Below are 23296 nucleotides of genomic sequence, written 5' to 3'. Positions count from 1 at the left end.
ACAAATTGCCACAAAACTTAACAACTTCAAATAATACACATTTATTATCTCACAGTTTCTGTGGCTCATGAATCTAAGCATGACTTTGAGTTTACTTCAGGGTCACTCAACGGAAGTGTTGCTTGGGATTATAGTCATCTCAAGTCTCAACTGGGCGAGGAGTCGATTTCAAGTTCGAATGCTAGTTAACAGGGTGCAGTTCCTCCTGAGCTGATGGACTAAGGGTGTCTGCTCTTCACTGGCTGTTGGTTAGAAGCTGCCCTTGGTTCTTTGCTATACAGGACTCTCCAGTATGGCAGCCTCCTTCTTCAAAGGGTGCAAGCCAATAAAGCAATATAAAGAATCTGTAAGCAAGAGGGAAGTCACCATCTTTTGTAGTCTAATCATGGAAGTGACAACCCATCATCTTTGCCATATTCTCTTGGTGAGAATCAAGTCAGCAGCCCACATGCAAAGGGAGAGAATTACTTGTACATGGATATGGATACCAGGAGGCAAAAATCATCAGGAATCATCTCAGAAATGTGACATCTGAAGACCATTTGGGGAAGGAAGGAAAAAGAATTGTTTTAGGACTGCAGAGATAACATCAAGTCCAGAACATGGAAGTTGAAGGAAGGATTGGGAGTGGGAAGTGCCTTGTATGATTCTTGATCCTCAATGTCATCTTCTCTTAGCCCTAAAATGAAGGTGGAGAGAAGAAAATGGCAGGTATGAGGCCAGATCTGTAACAATGTATCTGCAACCAAAGACAGTTGAGATGAGGTTAACAAATCCCAGACAGACAACAGAAACCCAGTTCTAGAAAGATTTTTAAGGCAATGTTACATAGCACAGAGATATGGGAAAGAGGCCAGGGAACAATTTGGGGGGGGGTACCAGAAATTTAACTCAGGATACTCAACCCCTGAGCCACATCCCCAGCACTATTTTGTATTTTATTTAGAGACAGGGTCTCACCGAGTTGCTTAGCACCTTGCTTTTGCTGAGGCTGGCTTTGAACTTATGATCCTCCTGCCTCAGCCTCCCAAGCAGGTAGGATTGCAGGCGTGAGCCACTGTGCCCAGCCAGGTACAATTTTAAAAAATAATATTTTTAGTGTAGATGGACACAATATCTTTATTTATTTTTCTATGTGGTACTGAGAATCGAACCCTGTGCCTCACGCATGCTAGACTGAGCCACAACCCAGCTCTGAGGAAACAATCTTTAAGCAGTATCTACTAAAATAAATTTTATTTAACATGTATTTTATTAGGGGGAAGATTGCAGAATTTGTCAGATCCTTCAATATGCTAATGTGGTCAGTGAGACTCAAAAGTGTGTGGGAGAGAGGCAGCGACATAGTAGGCAGGGCTTCTGACATGTTTGTTTTACCTGGAGGGGGTAACATGCTATTTACTTCAGAGACTGCTCTTTCATCAAATGCCTCTAGTCTCATTTGAGAAAGGTAGGACCAGGTTCGAATATTTCTATTGAACTAGAAATGGCAGCCGCTGCTTGAGTAACTGGGGAAACTCCTAACTGTTACACAGAAATGACTGTGGGCTTACAATATTTGCCCCCCCCCCCCAAAAAAAAACCGGAAAGAGTCAAGAATCAGAGCAGAAGTCGCCAGAAAGCCTTCTTTTATAACCATCTCCAGAATCCCTCCAAATTCCCAAGGTATGGTCCTTCTCTCTAGCACTCTCCTCCTCCTGTAAAGTTCATCTTATCAAGTTCATGTCCTGGGCGTTTCTCTTGGAGGTTTCCCACTATCAGAATTTGGAAACAACAGGGAGGAATTCATTGAGGGAGGAAAGACAATGATTCCAAAAGCCTTGAAGAAACGCCTTTTTAGTACAGAGGAGAAACCATGAAGGAAATAGTCCATGAAGAAATGCTAATTTCTCTGGCTTTTAGTGAAGAATTACCCACTGATTCAGTGAGGATTAATTGACCAATGTCCTTGGCATCAAAAAGACAAAGACTAGGTGTGGTGGCACATGCCTGTAATGCCAGCTACTCAGGAGGCTGAAGCCAGAGGTTTGCATGTTGGAGGCCAATTTCAGCACTATAGTGAGACCCTGTTTCAAAATAAAATGAAATGAAATAAAATAAAGTGCAGCCCAGTGGTAGAGCACTTGCTTAGCCTAATGAGGCTCTGGGTTCAATCCCCAGTACTACAAAAGAAAAAGAAGAAGAGATGAAGGACCTCTCTTCAATACCTTGGATCATTTGAGGGTTCCACCCACCAACAAAGAGCAAAAAGCTACGTGAAGCCATTCCTCAGTACACAATGTGGCATTTTTAGGTCCACTCTCTGTGTATACTACAGTAACTCTCAGTGGTTAATGAATAGCTTCTCAGTGTCTGCTTCGTTTAGTTGTCCAAAGGCCAGTTGGTCCCAGAACACATAAAGCTGTGAGCTGGGTAATGAGCACATTCTCTTGTAGGAAGCCTGGAAGCAGAGGAGTGGCAGGGTCAGGCTGCAGGTTCCAGAGGTGCAAGGATGCAGAACAGAGCTGGCCTAATTCTCTGCACTCTTGCCCTCCTGACAGGTTTCCTGATGATCTGCCTGGGGGCCTTCTTCATTTCCTCAGACTCTATATTCCAATGTCCAAGAAACTTGATCATGGCATATTCACTTCTGCCTTTGGGGTTTGTGATCCTCCTGGTTGGAATTTTCTGGAGCACCTACCGCCAGGCAAGTGAAAACAAAGGGGTGTTCAGCCATGTGCTCAGACGACAACTTGCTCACCAGGACCTGCCTCTGGCCACGGTGGACAGGTAGGTGCTGAGAGCTGGAGGGAGCAAGAAGGGTTGAGGTGTGGAAAAGCTGAATGACTTGAAATCCTACAGCAGGGGCGACTTACAAGTCCCATGGGACTGTGTGTCAGGACCAAAGCTTTATTGTTGTGAAATCACTCTCGTTAGTCATTGGAAAGAATGCTGCTATCCTGGGGAAAACCATGAGGTAAAAGGAATTTTCTTAGAGAAACACCACCCTTACCCCTACCATCACCCCTGGTGAAAACCCACCTAAGCAAACTTCAGAGGCTTAACTACTAAGCTCTTTTGTTATATCATGAGGGTTGTCACAAGTTAAAGGGAGGCAATGGTTAATTTTTCCCTATCACCTGGTTGCCAAGTTATAAGGAAAGTAAGTCCCAGACTGAATTCAGCCACAGAGCCAGTGAGCATGCAGACTTACAATCAATTCTGTAACCTCTGTGGCTCGGGAAGTCTGGTGTCACCTCATGAAGAGTCATTCAAGTCAAGAAGGTAATGTCCTAGAGTAACATTCAGTTAACCTTATCACTTCACAGGCAAGGACAACTGTAGCAAGACATTGGCATCCTTGTGAATTGCCGGTAGGAATATAAATTGTGTAGCCACTATTTAAAAAAAAACAAAAAACAGTATGGAAGTTTCTTGAAGTATTGTATATAGAATTGCTATTTAATCCAGTGATTCTATTCCAGATATATACACAAAAGAATTAAAAACAGGGACTCAAACACATGGGTATCTATCAATGTTCATAGCAGCATAATTCATGATAGCCAAAAGGTAGAAGAAACCCAAACATCCATCAGTAATGTATGGAGAAATGAAAATCAGCATGTAACACAATGGAATATCACCCAGTCTTAAAAAACAAAACAAAACAACAACAACAACAACAACAATAAAATACCCGAATCATGGTACCTGCAACAAGAATGAGCCTTGAAAACACTATGCTAAGTGAAATTGTCCAGTCATAAAGGATAGACATCGTGTGATTCCACTTACATAAAGTACCTAGAGGAATCAAATGCATAGAAATAGAAAGTAGAACAGTGGTTATCAGGGCCCACCAGAGTGCTGGTGGAAAATGAAGAATGATTGTTTAATGAGAACAGAGTTTCCGTTTGAGGTGACAGAAAATTTCTGGTGAAGGTCTCTCAACAATGTGAATGTACTTAATCCCACTGAACCATACAGATAAAAGATTACATTTATGTTATATGTTTTTACTACAAGAAAAAAAAGATCCAGTAACATTTAGTATTAGTTACCTTCTAATTTTTGGGCAAATACAGGACTATTTTGGGATAAAATCTCAGGTATCATTCTTAGGACACAGGCTGCAAGTGTCCATAAGTTCTTTCACCCTCTTCATGCAAGGGTGGGGAATATGAAAGTGTTTTAGTGATTCTGTGTGCCTTAAATACAAGTAATCTTACCCATGACGATACATTTGTGACATTTTTTCTACTAATTAATGAGATACTAATTACAATAAGCAAAACCCATTTTTAATGCTTATCAGACTAACCAGCAAGGTCTCTGGGTTTGATTAAAAATTAAGATAATTGAAATGATTATAGAAGATGCTTCCACAGTGGTGGTGATTTTTGTTTTTGGATAAATGTTAGATGACTTCCTCTAGAGTGTAAGTCATTACGGAAGTGACTGGGTGCCTTTAGGATGTAGTTTAAATTTACTAACACGTGCATAAGATCACACTGTGCTGAAATACTTGAAAGTAAGTCATAAATATCATGACATCCTACTTTATGGTCTCTTCCTGCTGCACTCTGAGATGCTCAGCTCACTCAGAATGGACAGCTAATCAAGTTGGGAAGTTACATTTCTCAGAAGCTTTGCACTCAAAATAGGTACCTAGGTAGAGGTACCAAAGCCGTTCCTCCAGTGACAGAGTACAGGACCCTGGGAATGTGAGTGACAGTAGAGGGAGAGTGGATTGGGAAGGGTGGATGGGATGTAGGGCTGGAGGCAGTCATCCTGGAGTTGCTCAAATCACTCTAGGAGATGGTTCACCTTTTTGTCCTCAGCACCCTTACGTGTAAGTCCCATGACTCAGCCATGGCTATTCCAAGCGAAGGCTGAGATTTATGCCGTACAGTAGACAGCTCCTTCAGCTATTTGGCTTTGGGCCTGGTAACATTTTGGAATGGAGTTGCGGCCACAAATGGCAGTCCCAGTTCTGTTGTGGTTACACATCATAAACACTCCCTGTTGACACTGGACAGACTCTCTCTATAAATACACAACTCCAACAAGCTCAACCCATGTCTCTTCCTCACCTCACCCTCAGCCCCAATCCCATTCATGTCGGAGAAGCCAGAAGGATTTAGCAATTAGCAAGGTTGGGCAAGATTACCAATGAGCCCTGGCATGAATGGTTCCTTTAGCCATTGGCCTATTGACATAGAAAGGGCTGCAGCTGAAATCTGCACAAAGCTATCAGTTGGCATGGTTGGAGAAATGAGTGAGTTTGTATGCTCCTTGGAAACTAGTAGGTAAGACTTGAAAGAGTGTCAGGAAAAAGTGGTGGCATTTGGTATAGTTCAGGGACCTGCACATTGATTTTCATTCATTATTTTATTGACCGTGAAATTCTGAAAGTGTAGTGGAGTGGAAGATAATGTGTGTGAATAGGGACATGGATGTGAATGAGTGAAGTGCTGGCCTGAAAGAAGTCCATCCTCAAAGTCCCAGTGTCCCCTACCACAGATAAGGATCTCCTAACGAATGGCCCTGATTCCATGAGTGAGCAAGAGAGAACTCATAGCCTGGAATCACAGGCTGGAAAAAAGTGACTAGAAGGATGTATTTGATGGCTGATAAAGGGGTTCTTCTGGAAGGGCTGCACATTTTTTTTTATAAAACTGGTGATGTGAGAGAAAGTACATCTGTTTCAAAAATCAATGTTTCTTAGCAGTTTAGCTTCACACTATGTGAGCTGAGACAGGCATAAAGTCTTAAATGATGCATGCATTACAAGGTTTGTGGTATTTTGTCCTGCAGGCCAGACTTCTACCCTCCAGCTTATGAAGAGAGTCTTGATGCTGAGAAACACACCTGTCCTGCAGACCAAGAGGCCTTGGACATTCCTCCACCTCTATACACAGAGACGGGCTTTGAACTCCAGGGTGAAAATGGTGCCCACCCAGAGGCCCCGCCATCCTACCAAGCATCTGTAGCGGATCTGGTGTCTGCATCAACATCAGAGGATGCTGAGAGGCCAGGCCAAGCACTGAAGGCAGGACACATACTCATGGGAATGAGCTGCTAAGGAGCAAGGCAGCCTGGGTCAGTGGGAGGAAAGGCTGCAACAGGGACGCTGCACAAGAGTGCACTGTGCCACGTACGCAGCCAGGCAAGGGCAACACGGGGCCCCTGACAGAGTATGGCTAGCACCAAGCAGACATTTCAGAGAACTCTCACTCTCCACAAACCTTCAGAGCCTTGGGGCCAGGCAAGTAAAGGTGGTACCAGGACAGTTCTACTCTTGTGGGACTCCCCTCTCAACTTCAGCCCCAAACAGTGAAGAATACACGCAGCTTGCTGGGGCAGCCATCAACCTAAGAATCAGAGAGGGATGTGTTCTGGGAAGGAAATATCATTGCCATTTAATTTTTGGCTCAGTACCTTGTTAGGGGGCTTCATAGTTATGCCCATGAACCACCACAGTGACACAATAATTCACACTGTGAGAGATATGCCCTTGGAACTCACCATTCATATTTTGCATTATTTTATTTTAAGTATGTGTATTTTATTCCCGATGTGAAAGGAAAGCAACCATGATGTTCATTTTCAAAAAGGCTCAAACACAAAATGTTAAATGAGTTATTTTTAAAAGAATTTTTCATACAAGCAGATAAATAAGATTTCTGATAGACTCAAATTGAACAGAAAGAATACTTAATTCATAAAGCACAGAACTGGGGGTGGGGTGGGAGAATTTGTACTAGCCATAAATGGTATTAATTACAATTTGATATAAATCTTGAGACGTTTCAAAAATATTGATATGTAATTCAAGGAATCCGGGGGGTAAATCTTTAAAATTTGAAAGATGAGTGCCTATACGGACACACCATGATTACCAGAAATTTCTTTTGTGTCTAAAGACAGAGGTCTTGACTTCTAGGCTTGGGACATTTATTTTAAAACCTGATGGTTCCTCCTCAGCTTCATTATGTTTTATGGTATTTTTAAGAAATAGGACAAGTCAGGTGGTAGAATGCTGGAAAGAGATACAGCCTAATGCTTTTGAACTTGGATGAGGATATTCATCTCTCTGGCCTCAATTTCCCCTACTGAGTGAGGCTTTTGTGCTGGGATTAACATCTGACAGTTCTGGCATGCTTTTTATATGGCAGGCTCTGCTATGAACTCCTGCATGTTATGCAGCCCCCACTCCATCCTTAAGAGATCGGTGCTATGATTATTCCTATTTTACAGATGCATAAAACTGAGGCTTTGAGAAGTTAAGAAAGTTGCCCAGTAATACACAGTGCTTTTCAGGAGGGAGGGTGAAGGAGAATCTGTGGAAAGATGTGGGAGGACCTACCCTCTTTAGACTTTTGTGCTGAGGTAGCTGTGTCTTCCTTCTTTCCTTCCAGAGAACAGTTTGAATTTCTCTCCCTGTTCAGAATATGGGCCCCAACAGTAAGTGGAACTCTGGGGGTTTGCTGCAGTATCTTCCAGCCTTCAGAGAGGTCTCAAAGGTGGCTTTAGGGTTAATGGACTTCTCAATTATAGTGTAAATAAGACTACCTTGTTTTCTGCCAGGGAACTGGGGCCATATCTGAGTCTGGTTTTCCTTCATCTGATCATTATTGTAATGATGAAGGACTCATCCTAATGGGTGACAGCCATGGTGATTGGCACAGGAGAGGCTTTGGAAGGAAGGGTGTAGATCTTTCAAAGAAGAAGGTCACCAAGATGGGATGGCCATCTATGGCCTCCTCTTCCCCATCATTACTGAGTGCACAGGAAAAGTATATCCTGACAAACACACAGGAAACTACAGAGAAGGAAACCCTCATCCATGCGGCATACAGTTGGAAATCTGTAATTTGAACCCTCGACCATGACGACATAACTAGACATGAGGGTCGTTCACAGTTGTCCAATTAGGTAGGTGATCATTTATTAGCAATGCAATTTCTTTCTTTCTCATCATCTCTTTCCATCCTACTAAGAAACATTCTCTGAGAGTCTGAGCATATTTACTGACCAAAATAGGAATATTACTGGGATTTAACCCAGAGTTTGCATGTGTAATAGAGGATTTTTTCCAACTGTGGGAATCAGGTGGAACATATGTTAGCTTTAGTTTACAAAAGAAATTGTTTTAATCTCTTTATGGTAATAAATTTTGTACTCACACTTTCTTTTTTGGCATTTTTTTGTATCAGAAAAAATTCAGTAGAGGAACATAAGTCAAAGTGTCATTCTTCATGTGAAACTAACACAGTATCAAGATGAGTTCATCTCTCTGCAAATCTAAACACAATTGAACATCAACTATTGATTCAGAAAATAATCAGGGTGCTTCTTTTTTTAAAAAAAATATTACTAAGTATTTAATGATATTTAAAAACATGTACAATGACTTGAGTGCTAAGAACATGGATATTACCTAAAGCAAATCCTACATTTGAGAGGTCTAATTTAAAATTCACTGAATAAATCAGATGAAAGTGTCCTATTGTGGTGGATAATAATACTTTGGTCATTCCCTAGATAATTTACCAAAGGGAAATAGATATTGTATTTAACCTTCCTTCCCAAATTTTGGATACAATGCCTGATGATGGATTGGGAATCATAATTCCATGGAGGGCATTTAGACTGTGAGAAAATGAAAAGAGGAAATCTCCCTACAGAGATCCTTGCTCTTTTTTTCCTCTCAAATGTGAATGGTAGGCTCTCCAGGTAGTGGGAAAGGAAAGTGTTCAGAGTTGATGACCCTCCAGCATTATAATCTCATAATGTTTCTTTGAGAAACAAGTTTAAATAAGTACCACTACTATCTAGAAGATGAAGATGATAAGATCAGTTATAAACTATGCTGTATCTTTTGCATAGCTGGGATGTTCTGGGTTCACCTCTCCATGCAAAAACTCATGAGGGCTTCTACTAAGACACTTATCCACCTTCAAGATTCTACTTAAATATATTGCCTTTGATGAAGCATTGCTCCTGCTCCAGCATGCAGGAAACATGCTAGGTGTTAAAAAACATGAAGAGATGATAAAGACATGGATTTATATTTCATGTCTTCTATCAAGTTCCATAACAACCTAGGTTGACTCACATACCACTGAGTTGTCAACTCTATGAAATATTTCTACTCCAGCTGGTTGGAGCGGAACAGGCATTCTGCTAAGCTCTGCTGCCTTGGGTAATCTCTTGCTCTTAGTAACTGTTGAAGGTCCAAACACTGATTTACCAGCAGTTACATTACAACATTTCCAAAGGCACACAGTTTCTCAGACCCTTCTACACTCAGGAATAGAAATCTCAAGGCACATGTCTGGGATTTCAGCCTCCTCCTGTTTTGAGAGAACCCAGGACATGATCCAGCAATGGGACTGAGTTATATGCTAAGTCATTACCCATTCCTGCAAGTGCTTTCCAAATTCCACACACTTGCCATAATTAATGGATTTGGCTGCCAAAGCAAATCTCATGCCTTCAGTTGACCCAGGGGTGACCAGTCAAAAGTCACAATGCCATTATCCTTGTCATGGCTCTGGGCAGCCAACTCTCAGCCCAAGGTGCCACCCTGAGATTGTGCACCAATCTGAGGCTTTCTGTGAAGAAAGCATTTGTGGCACGTCCAAGCCTGTCAGCCTGTAACATGTAGAATCATGCAACACTATTTGTTCCATAAGTACCCTGCACTTGGATCGATAAGGTCTGACCAATGATTTCACTTGAATTAAAGACTACACATTTTTAAAAAATGATAGCTAATAAACTCAAGAATCCTAGGTAAGGCAAAACACCTTTTGTTCTGGGAAACTGGCTGACATGCTGCAGCATATTTAACATCTGTGGTCCCCTCACTGAATTCCTCCCTGGCACATGCATTTCCAAGCAGCTCCTGAGTGGTTGGGGATACTGTACTGCCCTGATTGAAAACTACTACATTATGTATATTAGGGCTTGTCATTTTTTCTGGAGGCACATGTTATAGTGAGTGAACACTCAGTGGTATAAGATCACCAGTGTGGCCCTGACTGCCACCATACTTCATCCATAGTCTCTTCTATAATTGATTCTTGTGATTTCCACAAAAATTCTTGGACCTCTCAAGTCGTTTACTTGTAAAGACTGATGTTTGGAGCTCCATCTTTAAGAACACAAATAACATTATGTGGGAAAGACTGATTTCCTATATTCCACCTCTCCTGAGAATAAGGCAACAGAAGCTTGAATTTTATGTAAAGCAGAAATAAAAACTTGGAAATGTGAACTTGAGCAGGTTCTAGGAAGAAGCTGTATCCTAGAACCACTGAAGGACCTTCCCTTTGGCATTGTAGCTAAGAAAAAAATTTGTATTATGCAGCTGCTTCTTTCCATGGCTGAGCCCAACTGTTTTCTCCACTACAGCAATAACACATTGCTTTACATCCATATGTCTACCTCAACTCACCCTACCAAACCAACCTCCCACCAGACTCAAAAGTCTTCTGTTGATGAATCCTAGTTCCCAATTCTAGTCTTTCCCTTTGCTCCATTCATCCTAGTGAAATAATATAGCTACAAATCCCAAGAAGCCCTCTTCTGCAGGAAAATACTCATTCCTCATGTCTTATCATTTGTGGATTCCCATGGAACACTTCATATGTCTCTATTGTAAACATTTATGTCTACCTGATTATCTGTGATTGTCACCGCCTCTTCACAATTTACAAATGTTATACAGGCAGGAATAGTGTCTTATGCATCTCCCTACTGCACCTTACACAGGAGTCTGCTTGAAGTAGTTGCTCAACCAATGCTTGCTGAATGAATGAGTGAATGAGTGAATGAACTGATGGGTAAACATATATTTGAGATACACAGCTGTATGTTGAAATAAATATATAGAATATTTAAGTGGAGACTGCATTTAAACTAAAAAGTTAGAGATGGTCAAAAGTTCATCTAAATATTTTATACACTTAAGAATTCATACACTTAAGAATGCACCTGATTTTCCTGACCAACACATCACAACCACAATGAATGAATGAATCAATGGTTATCAGGGAACTGAAGACATAATAAGAACATAAGCTAAAAGGCAAATTTTATTCTCTTGGTATTGTATTTTATAACTACTTCTTTAATATCTCAGCTCAAAACCACTTTCCTGGTATTGTGAAATGAAGGCTGTTACAATGAAAGACTAGAGGCCATCTTCGGTTTTGCTGACTTCCAGAGGCAATTTTGAGCAATTCGGATTTTTTGTTCCATTTATTTAATAAATTCACTAGATCATAATAATCAAAAAAGAATGCTTGTAAATATTCTGAAAGACAGATTTATCAGCATAGGTGACCACTCCTGGAGTTTCTCAATGGTGAAACAAATGAGCTGAAACCCATAACCCTTGTATAAGGTTAAAATAAGGATTTCTTTTTTTTTTTTCGTTTTTTATTGGCTACTAAATGTCCTAGCAAGTTTTTGTCAAAAGCCTAGATAGAAAATGGAAACAAATGCCTTGCTGTGGGAATGTTTCCTTGCTTGCACTAACCTTGACTACAGCAATAACACATTGCTTAACAGTCAAAGTGCACTAGGTCACCTCGGCAAGTGACACCATCAGGATCAGTGAGCGTGCCGTTCCCAAGGAAGCAGATGTACGCAAACAGGTCCAGGCCCAAGTGTCCTGAGTGCAGAGAAGCCTGCTAGACCTGCAATATTCTTTTCCTGGACAAAGTAAGCCAGACGTGACCCTTTGCTTCCCCAAAGGAGTCCCTACCCTCTCCATCGGGCCATATTCTCCCACCAGCAGCATTTTCTTTCAGAATCCATTTCATTTCCTAATTTTACAGCATTTCATTCTCTCTTTCTTACTAGCCATTACAAGGAAGATCAAAACTGGGTTTCAACAAATACATTAAAATAGGCCCTTATTGGGAAAGCCAGAAAGAGCATGCACAAGGTGTGGTGGTATTTTTGTCTCCTTGGGAGGATTTATGTAAACTCATGTATTAACCTCTGTGCTGTCATTGACAATGGGCCCACCGGATTTTAAGCTTTTATTTGCACAGTCTTGTCAAGAAACTCCTTGCCACCTGCACAGCAAACGACTGCATTTGAAGGAATGCAGCCAGCTTGATAGCTAAAATAACATTATGTACAAAACGAGGAACACCCTTTGATAGGTTTTGTTGGAAGTGTGCCACTGTGATTTGTAGGAAGCTCTAGAAGATGTGAAAGAAGGTGTACATGGTGTGGGGAGCATGTGCCGTCAGGTGGTTGGCAGTCATGAGGTGGGTTACTAGGAGTTCTGACACCCTATCTCATCGTAGACCTAACCTAGGATGACCCCTCCTTCAGGCTGGGGAGGTCTTCCACCTGCTTAGGGGTCCCAATAGCTTAGGGTTGGCTTAATTCTGGCACTGCTCTTTCTTTTGTGATTTTATGACCTTTACTCACATGGCACCAAAGAACTCAGGGATTGTGATTAATGGGTTCCTTGTCCACTTATTTTTTTTCTAAAAAGGGAAGGCCCCTTTGTGTGACAAGATATAGATACCAAATGATAATAAAAATGACAACTAAAGACCCTGATGCATTTGGAGGAACTGCACAAAACCAAAATGAAATGAATCATTTTTCTTTTCCTACCCACCCCTTACCCACCCCCCCCAACAGCAAAATATCTTTTGTTTTTGGTTTTTTTTTCTTTTTTTTCCTTCCCAAAGTCATAAGAGGCACAAACAGGTAGCAAGAAAGCATTGTGAAGCAGCTCCAGCTGAGTGCTCTCCTTGGCCCAGGTGAGCGATCTCTCCTGCACTCAGGTGATGACGGTGGGTCCTCTGCGGCCAGTTCTCTCGTGAATCTGGGATATTTTCAGGGCAATGGCTATGAGAGGGCTCAGCACTGCCTGGAAAAGAAGGAAAACCACTGTGAACAACTTGAACCAGTCACAAGACAGAACCTGTAATGGATTTCTTAGCATCTGGCTTCAAATTCCAATTTGCTGCTCACAGGCAGTCATGGAGGGTAGGACAGCTGCCTCCTATGGACCTTTGTTTTCTTCACCTTCAAAAGAGATCAGAGTACTCAGAGCACAAAAGTAGGGTCAGAAGATGATGATCCCCAAAGTCTTACCCAGCTCCAAAGGAAATTTACCCGATATCGAGAAGTGCACCAGCCAACCACTAGAAGAACTTGACAGCATGTAATTAACAGAACAGTGGATCACGAATACAGGAAGGTCAGAAATTTCCAGTCCTCCTCTGGTATGCCTCCTTCCCAAGTACATCCCTATCCTCCAGCCTCCACCCACATGCAACTCAAGGATAAAAGCTTATTCTTCATTCTAAAACCATCCTATTACCTGGATTCAGTTTCTATTTAAAAATTTGATATTATCCTAATGATTCAAAGATGGGCCAGTGCATTGGCTAATGCTGCAGAGATTCTCGATCATTCCTTCCCATATTATAACACTGTGGCTGTTATAAGGCACACGTCATGAGAAACCTCAGTGCTTCCAAAGTGGACGGAGGTGGGGTTGGCATAGAATCCTAAGGACTAGGATCTTGCAAAGGTGAAGGACACAAAGAGGATTAAGCATCATTTCTTGCCCTTTAATGCTAATCCTACCATCAGATTGAAGCACTGTTTTCCAAACTGTGGGGCACACACCATTTGTGATGATTTTAGATGGTGCATGGACACGGTATTACTTGAAAAGGAGAGAAAGTTGGTCTGTTTTCTGTTCATTTTCAACCCTTTGAATCATCAAGAAGGAACTGTTTGTTGTCTTAGGACTTGAACCAAGACAATGCATGTCTCAGGTAAGAATTACCTAATTAGAAGATTTAATATTTTTATGGAATTCGGCTTTATGGTGTGCTTGTATTTATCAAGTGGTATTTCTTCTAAGTAGATTATTGATGTAAACATTCTACAGTAAGTAAACAGATTGAAGTGAAAATGAAGTCAGTCAATATAAAGACAAATACTAACAGAGATGGTATCGATAGAAAAGAAGTTCGGGAGCAAACACAGATTCCATGATTCCAGAAAAGAAAGCCTGTGCTAGTGATGGGGGAGTCCACCCATTTTTTTGGAATTACAGAATTTCCTTAGATTTTTGTATAACCCAAAGGTGTCTTGGGAGAGGGCCTGAAAGATGCCCAAGACTGAATTTTTGCCAGCCTTGTGGAATGGAAACCTCAAGCTAAGCTTCCATTTTTAAGGATGTTAAAGCAGAGTGCTTTGTCTTCTTCAACTGCACAAGTAAAGCAAATACATGGATAGGAACTTTGATTCACTTGGGGGTTAGAATAGAGCCCAATGCTTAAGATATTCGATACACATTTGTGGAATAAATGATGGCACATGAGTTTGATGAAAAGATGGCAAAGCAGGTAGACCTCTACAGACACTCATGAAGGGCATTCAGAATGTGTCAGAGGGATGGCTGTACTGGACTCTTACTGTCATATTTTCTTTTATAAATCACAACTTTGATTCATATAAATTCCACGTGTCATCAACAGGGCCTCATGGGAGGGGAAATTGATTTTCCTGAGGTGACCAGAGAGACCTTTGGAATGGGATAAAATAAGAGGGGTTAAAGCCTTCAGATGAGAGACTTCTCAGGTGAAATGGGAAGTAAACAGTTTGAGAAACAGAAAAGTATGTGGAATGATCTAGTTGGGTTCCTTCATGTCAGACAAGAAAACTGCGGCACAGAGAGGAGACACTAGTGATTGAGGATCACATATATGCTTAGTGGCTGAGCTGTGACGATAACATAGGGAGGTCCCCTCTACTGCTCTTTCCATAATACAATTCTAATACAAGTTCTGTGAGTGACAATGAAAACTACAGAAGACAAAAGAACCTAAGGGGAGGACTGGGAGAAATATCAGACAAGTTTCAGCCACATCAGCCATGGGGTTCGAGAAGACTGGGCAGCCATGCTTACTGACCAAGGACAGTGAGAAGAAGAGGTCCCAGGTATGTGGATTCTGGTGAATTCACTGGAAGTTCTAAGATATAAATAAATTAAGAGACTTTAATCAATGATGTTGGGAATAAAGAGTTTTTTCTAATTCCAGGGCTTCTTAGAGTGAGATAGCTCTTCTACAGTTAAGAGTAGAAACAGTGAGCTTCTTGCTCCAAACCAAGGGGCAATGTGCCCATTCAACAGTATTAACAACGTGGCTCCAGGGCCCTTCTTCCACCTTGCCGGGTTTGGCAAATGCTTGCTGTCATCTCTAGTTAATAAGCATACCATGCTACAGAGGGAACTGGATTCAGTTTCTATTTAAAAATTTGAAATTTGTTTATACCAGACTTTTGGCACGGATTTTTCAATACAATACTTAAAAATATTGTATTAGGATATTTATCTTGGTTAATGAGCAATTTGATGCCTTTGTCCCTTTAAATTTTTCCACCCAGTTAACCTCATCTGATGTGGTTTGAATCTAGAAAAATCTCCCGAAAAGCCTGTGTTTAAGAAGCATGATCCTCAATACAGCAAGGTTCAGAGAAGGGACTTCTGGGCAATGATGAGAACTATAACTTCATCAGCAGGTTAATCCCTTTGATGGATTAATAATTTGGGTTACTGGATGGTAACTATAGGCAGGTGGGGCAAGGATGGAGGAACAACCTAGGTTGCTGGAGGTGTGCCTTGGGGACTATATCTTGTCCCTGGTTTCTTGCACTCACTCTCTCTGCTTCCTGGCTACCAGGAGTGGAGAAGCTTGCCTCTGCCATCCTTTCTGCCATGATGCGTTGTCTCACCTTGGGCCCAGAACAAAGGAGTCAGCATCTATGAACTGAGACCTCTAACACCATGAGCCAAAATAAACTTTTCCTCCTCTAAATTTTTCTTGTTGAGTATTTTGGTCACAGCAATGACAAGCTGACTAACACATCATCCCAATCCTAGTCCCATATTAGATTTTAACTTGTTCAAACTCCCTGGAAAGACACACTTCTCCTTTTTACCTTTTCTTCATCTTCTCTCTTGCTTTATGTTGTTGATGTTTTAAACTATCAGAGCCATGAAACAAAACCAACAAACTGAAATTCTTATTCTTACAGCAATAGACAGGAAAGGTGCAAATGATATGACTGTCACAAGATTCAAAGTAAGTAGAGCTGGTTTGGGGGAGAAAACAAAACCCTACACAGACACATAATCACTTAGTAAGATTTGTTATTATTTGTGGAAGGATCCCAGCACTAAACTGATCTCCATAAAAAATGCACACTTACAGGATCAGAGAAGTATCCTGATGGTGAAGAGTAGGTAGGAGATGGTGATGAGAATGGAGAATGGCAGTACTTATTACAGGGGATCTTTGAGGCAGGTAATATAACCTAGAGAATGCTGACCATCCTGCAACATGAAACACTTACATCCCAGCATCTAAAAACTAGGGATTTATAATAAATGCATTTTCCCTGATCACAAGAATTGAGTAACGTCAACACTTGGGTTCAAACCTACTAAATCTATCGTGCCAGATTTTTCTCTCCTGATTTCATTCAAGTCTTTGGTTTTTATCAATATGATGTTTGCTTAGTCTAAGTCAGTGGTTCTCAAACTTGGAAATGCACCAGAATTGCCTAGAGGATCTTTTAAAATGCAGATGCTAGGTTACCTCCTCCTGAATTTGTTATTTATGAGGTCTAGGGTGGGATCCCTATTGGCACTTCTGGCAAGTTCCCAGGTGATTCTGGTCTGCTGGTCCAGGGACCACACTTTGAGGACCACTACTTTGATGCACACTGGCTACTGTGCCTGTCAAATGCTTTGCTCCAGGTAGGTGTAAGTTGCCCTGTTTATAGTTCATGATTCTAACTTCCTGGCCACAGCTGACTCTCTAAGTTATAGGCAGCCAACTCATAGGCCAGGTAGCCACCGACAATACAGCCTGGGCAAAAACTTGAACTAGCTGATGCGATTTTTTTCCTTCACGGATTTGAAATGTTAAGAAATGAAAGAATAGGAGGTTAGCAGTGAGAATTAAACTGTGAAGTTACAATTAACCAATCATCATGGCATAAAGTTCCTTGGCAATCCAGGCATATGGGAAAGCAGAGACTCTGAGAGACTATAAAAATGATAAAAAAGAAGAATGAAACTGAGAAAAGTTAAGAATTAAACAGAGCAGAGAGATAATGGCATGAATCCCAGTAATCTCTAAGGTAAAAATCCATTAACTCCTGCTGTGAGGGCCTGAGTTGGTAGCTATGTTCCAGGACTAGTTTCTGTGACTTGGTCCACAATCAACCCACTCATGGATTTCTTCAGCTAACTTTAATTTTTTTGTGCACTAAAATAAATCAATAATTTTAAACAAATTAAAATAAAATTGAATAAAATAAACACACTCAAGTTGTGTTTTTTTAAAAATTATTTTGACTAACCATGACTCTTTTCTACTACCAGTGAGAAAAACATTTTTTTCCCTTTTATACTTGCAAACTGAAATTAACTTCCATACCAAGCCAGTTCATGGCTCATATTCTCATTTGTGCTACAGGTTAAATATCCTTTGTCCAAAAAGTGTTTGGGTCTAGAAGTGTTGCTGATATCAGACTTTTTCAATTTTGGAATATTTGTACATACAGTGAAATATCTCAGGGAAGGCAATATTTAAAGACAAAATACATTTATACTTCACATATGCTTCATATACATAGCCTGAAGGTAATTTTGTACAATATTTTTAGTGCACCTTTGTTTTGGCTGCAACCCATCACATGAAGTCAAGGTGTGGAATTTCCCACTTACGGCTTCATGACACGCTCAAAAGGATCCAAATTTTGAAGTGTTTTGAGTTTTGGAAATTTGGATCATAGATGCTGCACCTGTCCTAGCAGATCTGACCAAGCTCTCCATCAGCTTGGCTGGAAGCCCTCTGGTGAGTCTTTCTCCTTTCCCACTCATCCAAGTGGTTGCCACAGTCTCCGACTGTGTTCCCACATGGTTGCCCATCCACTTTCTCCTTCTCAGCCCCCAGCTTTCTTCCTTAACACAGTGCTCTGCCCTCCCTGGCTTGCAGATAACTGCCAACTTCTTAGCCTCAACCATAAAAGCCTCTTTTTAAAAGAGAGGTGTTCATGTGACCCGCTGATGTGAAAGCCTTGGGTGGCTTCCCAAAAGCAATGGTCAGCCACTGTGAGCAAGGCTGTCAGGCTCTTGAACCTTGATTTATATCCATTGGGATAGGCAGAAAATGGTCACCAAAGATATTGGGTCCTAATCCCTAGACCTTATTGGGACAAATGGAGTTTTTCTAGACATGATTAAGCTAAGGATTTTGAGATAAGATTGTTTTAGATTATCCTGGTGGGCCTAAATGCAATCACAGTTAGCCTTATAAGAATAGGAGTGGCGTCACATACACACAGAGAGGAACAGGCCACGTGACGATGGAGGCAGAGGCCAGAATGATGTGGCCACCACTGTGGGACATCCACAGCCACCGAGGAGGCTCCACCAGCCCCCTGGTCCTGTGCATTCCTGCAGAGAGTGTCTTTCCTGTTTTACACAAAGGAGCCCCCCTAGGCTAAATACTGCCTGTTAATAGTAGCCTACTCAGCAAAGATGACCAGTGATTTAAAATCCGTCTGGGAAGCACACAGAGGACAAACTCATGAAAAACGAAATCAAACACATTTTTGCTATGAAAATGCTAAACATGGCTAATGATCTTTATAAAGTAAGATATACAACCTTGATTGTAACTTTAATCCCTTTTCTATGTCAAAAATATATCTTGATCCAAAATGTACCTAAAATCAACGAAAACAGACAGTTTGAAAAATGTCTATATAAGCCAGAAATCAGAGCCCCACACTGGGAGGATTGATCTATCCTGACAATTAAAAACAAGAAGAGGTGGAACCTCTACAAAAACTCTCTTCTGATGGGGGAAAAAAACCATTCCAAATGGATGTAGATGAAAGTGTTTGAAATATTATCAAAGAGGTTCATCAAAGCAAAAACAAGCCAGCAGTTTGGGGCTGCGGGGCCTCTAACAGAAACTACACTGACTTGAGCAGGTTCAGCCTCCTTCTCTACCACTATCTCCGCTTCTCCAATTGGTTCAGCTTAGAAGGTGAAGGGTGGCATTTAGATGGCACATCCAATATGAAAAAGAGGAGTCAGAAAGCCAAGTTCCTATTGGTTAAATGTGAGCTTCACTGGGCTCCATACACAGAAGTCTCATGAGGGGACGAAGCACGGGAGTAAGCACATGCGGGGGCTAGCCAGCCTCTGTGGGCACAGCTGGGAGGCATCAGGAAGGAAGAAGCTTTCAGTGTCCTGCTGCCTAAGTACCAACCAATGTGCAGAGTTCCCAGCTTAAATTTCATAGAAATGCTTCCCTGGTCACTGTCTACCTTTTACTGGCTTCTCTCTGTCCCCACAGCTCACTCCTTCTGCCACCAAGAACATTGCAAAAGGATGGGGTGTTGCTAATTGGTTGAGATCCCTATGTCACCCAAATGTCCCTATCATGTCTTCACATTTGTCTTCACAGACTTCAAAGGTTTCCTTCATGTGGAACAAGCTTTCTAGTTTAATGGAAAAGCCCCCACCCAACACTACTTACAAAATTGCCTCTCCAGTTTGTGTAACTTAGAGAGGTTTTTTTTTTGTTTTTTTTTTTTCATTTGCCTCCTCTTTTTATACACTTCTGCTTTGCTCTTATCATACAAACCAATGTGGAATGGAGCCAACACTTGGACCTCTTAATATCATCCCACAAGGCAAGCTCACGGTATGTAAATTGGTAGTCAAATGGCCACAAGGACCATACTTCCATCCTTTATTTTGGCTGTTAAAAAACAACATTCTTCTTCCAATGTCAGATCAAATGCCTTTAGAAACACTCCAGTTCAAATCAACAACTTTCTATTGCCAGATGCTCGGCTGACATCTTCAGTGAGTTACCAGCCTGTCACTTGAATTTCTGACACCCCCCGCCCCAGGTTTGCCATGGGTGCCATGCCCTGCAGTCACTCTGGCATCTTTGTGGGAAACTAACCTCTGTGTGATGTGGTGGGTGGTGTGTGTCAGTGGTGCAGGGGTGACCCACACTCACAGGGCTTCTCCAGAATGGGTACCAAAAAGCTCCTGATCAGAAAGCATCTGAGCTTTTAGGTGGCCTTGAGCCAGATCATACACCTCCCCTAACTGGAGACGCATTTGGCCTTTATGGAGACACAGTCCATGGTTTGGTGTGTATACTATTTGAGTTTGTCCACCAAGGCCTCAGGTGTTGGAAGCTTGGTTTCCCAGAGTGGTGATGTTTGGAGATGGACCTTCAAGGGATGAAGACTAGTGGAAGGTCTCTAGGTCAAATGAAAGTGAGGCTTTAGAAGAGACTGTGGGCCCCAGCCTCTCTGGCTTCCTGTCCGCACATATAATACCTTCCTCTTGGACATGACACCACCATGATGCCAACCTCCATTATGCCGTTGCCAGAAGCTAAACCAATGAACCAATCTTGGATTTTCAGCCTCCAAAACTGAACTAAACATATTTCTTATTTCGTAAGTAGTCTGCCTCAGATTTTTTTTTTATCATATTGAAAAACTAACTAATATAGCCTAGGATCCAATAGGGATCCATAGTTCTGTACCAGGACTATGGGGTCTCTCTAAGGATCAATGATTCTTACACTTAGGCAATTTTCCTCAGCGTACTTTAGGATCATAAAACCAAACTTGGACAGACAGACTCCCCATATTTCCTCAAATGTGTACTATTTATTGGACTTTGTGATTCAATGTGTATAACAGGAATTGAACACATTCACATGCTAGTTCACATTCATCCAAATTAACTCTTCAAAAGATAAGTTGCAAATATTAGTTTCCAAAGCTCTGGTTGGGCTAGCCTCAGAAAGACTATTCAAAATAATAAATGTGAGCTTCCTTTCTTTCGTAGCATTACTTAATCTCTATGAGTCATTAGTGTCATACACCAATGTCTAGTTTTCCTCTTGACTGAGTTTCTAGGCCCTCTCATGATCAGAGTCCCTGTGACCATTTCTGTCTGGTGGGTTAAGAGTGGAGGGAATGTGATCATTTTCAGTCAAAGTTGTTCTTCTCCCTCTGCACAGGGATTGGCAGTGTTCCAGGTACTTTTTCTTGATTCTGGGCCCTGGAGTAAGAACAACATGGAGGAGAGCACCTGCCCAAGGTGTGAAAATATAAAATGTGAATCAAAACTAGATTACATCCTCAGCAGTTTTGGGATACTGAACTTTGCGAGAGTATGTGATTTTAGTTTTGTTTTATGTTTTGGGTACTAGGGATGGAACTTGGTATGTGCTCTGCCACTGAGCTACATCCCCAGCTCTCTGGCTATGAAGATTTGGGGGTTGTTGGTTTCCATGGCATTATTTAGCTCACCCTGATTAATGAAATCCTACTTATTAATACCAATACTTATTAATACCAATTATTATTATATAATATTATATATATAATTATAATATAATTATTAATACTTATTAATACCAAGTGGGGAAAAAGACCTTCCAAATCACAAGGCATGAAGAATGGGACAATGCCTTGGAGACTCTGTGCTGAACTGAAGTCAGCTGCTTGTTTGCATGTTAAAGGTTTGGTCCTGAAGGTGGCATTATTGGGGGGTGGTGGAACTTTTGGGAGATGGGGCCTTGTGGAGGATCCTTAAGTCACTGGGGATATGCACTTCAAAGGGACCATAGACCCAGCCCCTTCCTTTCTTCTTCTTTTGCTTTCTGGCCCTGAGGTGAGCAGTTTGCTATATCACGAGCTCCCTGCGATTGCCATCTGCCACTCCCACCAGGGGCCTAAAAAACAATGGCTCCACCCCAATCACAGAACCTCCCAAACTGTGAGCCCAAATAAACCTTTTCTAAGTTAATTATCTCTGGTATTTCATTATAGTGATGTAAAACTAACTAATACATTAAACCAAAGGTTAAGAATGATGTAGCAGTTTTAAAACAAGGCTGCAAATTCTTTGGAATTGCTTTTATTCAGAGTTAGGGTCTCTTCCCCTTTCCCTTGAATCTTGGCAGGCTTATAAATGCCAACCAACCCAATTCAGCAGAAGTGATGTTATATGACCTCTAAGACTGGATCACAGAAAGTCAGGAAACTTCCTGACAGAGTTCTGAGCAGCTATGTTAAGTCTAACTATCCTTAGGCCAAAAGGTGTGGCATTGAAGAAGCCTTCAGAAGATTCCATCTCCCACTGTTTGAGTCACTCCCCATGTTGCTAGTTTTCCATCAGACCCCAGACATCATGGATCAGGTTAGTGGGGGTAAATCATCCCACACAGTCATATCCAAATTCCTTGTCTAAAGGATTCATGAGCATGCTAAAATTGTTCTTGTAGTACCACTACGTTTTGAGGCAGTTGGTTAAAAGTAAGGAGTCTAAATAGCACTTCAGGTGAACTTCTTGCTTGACTGCTAGCTGGAGAAAGAGTAAAGGGTTAAATGATATGAGAAACCCTATAGTATATTGGTTGAGCCCATGACTTTGTAGCACCTGGTTATAGTTCCATCTCTAGCACTAACTAGACAAGGTTCCTAAACATCTTTGTATCTCACTTTTGAAATTGGGATGCTAATGATAGTTTCTACTTTACAGGGTTGTCAGAAACATGAAATGAGATAATACATGTAAGCACTTATCAAAGTGCCTGTCACATAGTAAACAATTAATGGTAGGTATTAATAGTATTATTATTATTAAGCATTTCCAGTCAGTTTTAAATCATGATGTTTTCATTGCCTGATTATTTACAGGCATCAAAGCAACTCTCAGACATGAAATCTGTTTGCTTGGCTATTTTCCCTACAGACCAGCAATTAAAATTCAAATCTGAAGGCCATACCCTGTCTGCCCTTAAATTGCCACCAAGCCACATATCTGAGCTGTTCTTGCAAATTAGTGCTAATGAGCATAGAAGAAGGGATTTTTTCTCTCTCATCACATGGCAGGGGCCCTCTTCATTGACACATTCCACAGCTGACAACAGATTCAGAAACAGGCACACACAGTGGTTACAAGGCAGGCAGATGTACAAACAGCCTGGCCACTCAGCAGTGTCCCCAGCCCTACACTTGTGGCTGTCTCACTGCAGACTGCCAGGCAGCCTACTCTGATAAGTATGCAAATATGTCACACGCACACTTGAACATCAAAGGCATTCTCACTCTTGCTCAAGCAGACCTGGAAGCCAGAAAATACCATCTTTCCTGACTGGTATTAGGTCACAGCAATACAATTGACAGCACA

General features: G+C 41.4%; 2 protein-coding genes across 2 annotated transcripts in view; one reads left to right on the top strand and one right to left on the bottom strand.

Moving 5' to 3' along the window:
- The first annotated feature begins 2404 nt into the window (after window positions 1–2404).
- Window positions 2405–8172, top strand: Tmem252 (transmembrane protein 252). Its single transcript, XM_015492903.2, has 2 exons — window positions 2405–2769; window positions 5800–8172. The coding sequence occupies exons 1-2, from the start codon at window positions 2492–2494 to the stop codon at window positions 6065–6067; spliced, it is 546 nt and encodes a 181-aa protein (XP_015348389.1). The 5' UTR covers window positions 2405–2491; the 3' UTR covers window positions 6068–8172.
- Window positions 8173–11069: 2897 nt separating this feature from the next.
- Window positions 11070–23296, bottom strand: part of Pgm5 (phosphoglucomutase 5) — a 174382-nt gene continuing 162155 nt past the window's right edge. Inside the window, exon 11 of the mRNA XM_015492902.2 lies at window positions 11070–12892. Coding sequence (XP_015348388.1) covers window positions 12803–12892 — 90 coding nt within the window. The 3' untranslated portion in view covers window positions 11070–12802. The remainder of the gene's footprint in view (window positions 12893–23296) is intronic.

The sequence above is a fragment of the Marmota marmota genome, unplaced genomic scaffold (assembly GCF_001458135.2).
Source record: "Marmota marmota marmota unplaced genomic scaffold, marMar, whole genome shotgun sequence".
Taxonomy (NCBI): domain Eukaryota; kingdom Metazoa; phylum Chordata; class Mammalia; order Rodentia; family Sciuridae; genus Marmota; species Marmota marmota.
This window is presented reverse-complemented; position numbering and strand designations above follow the sequence as displayed.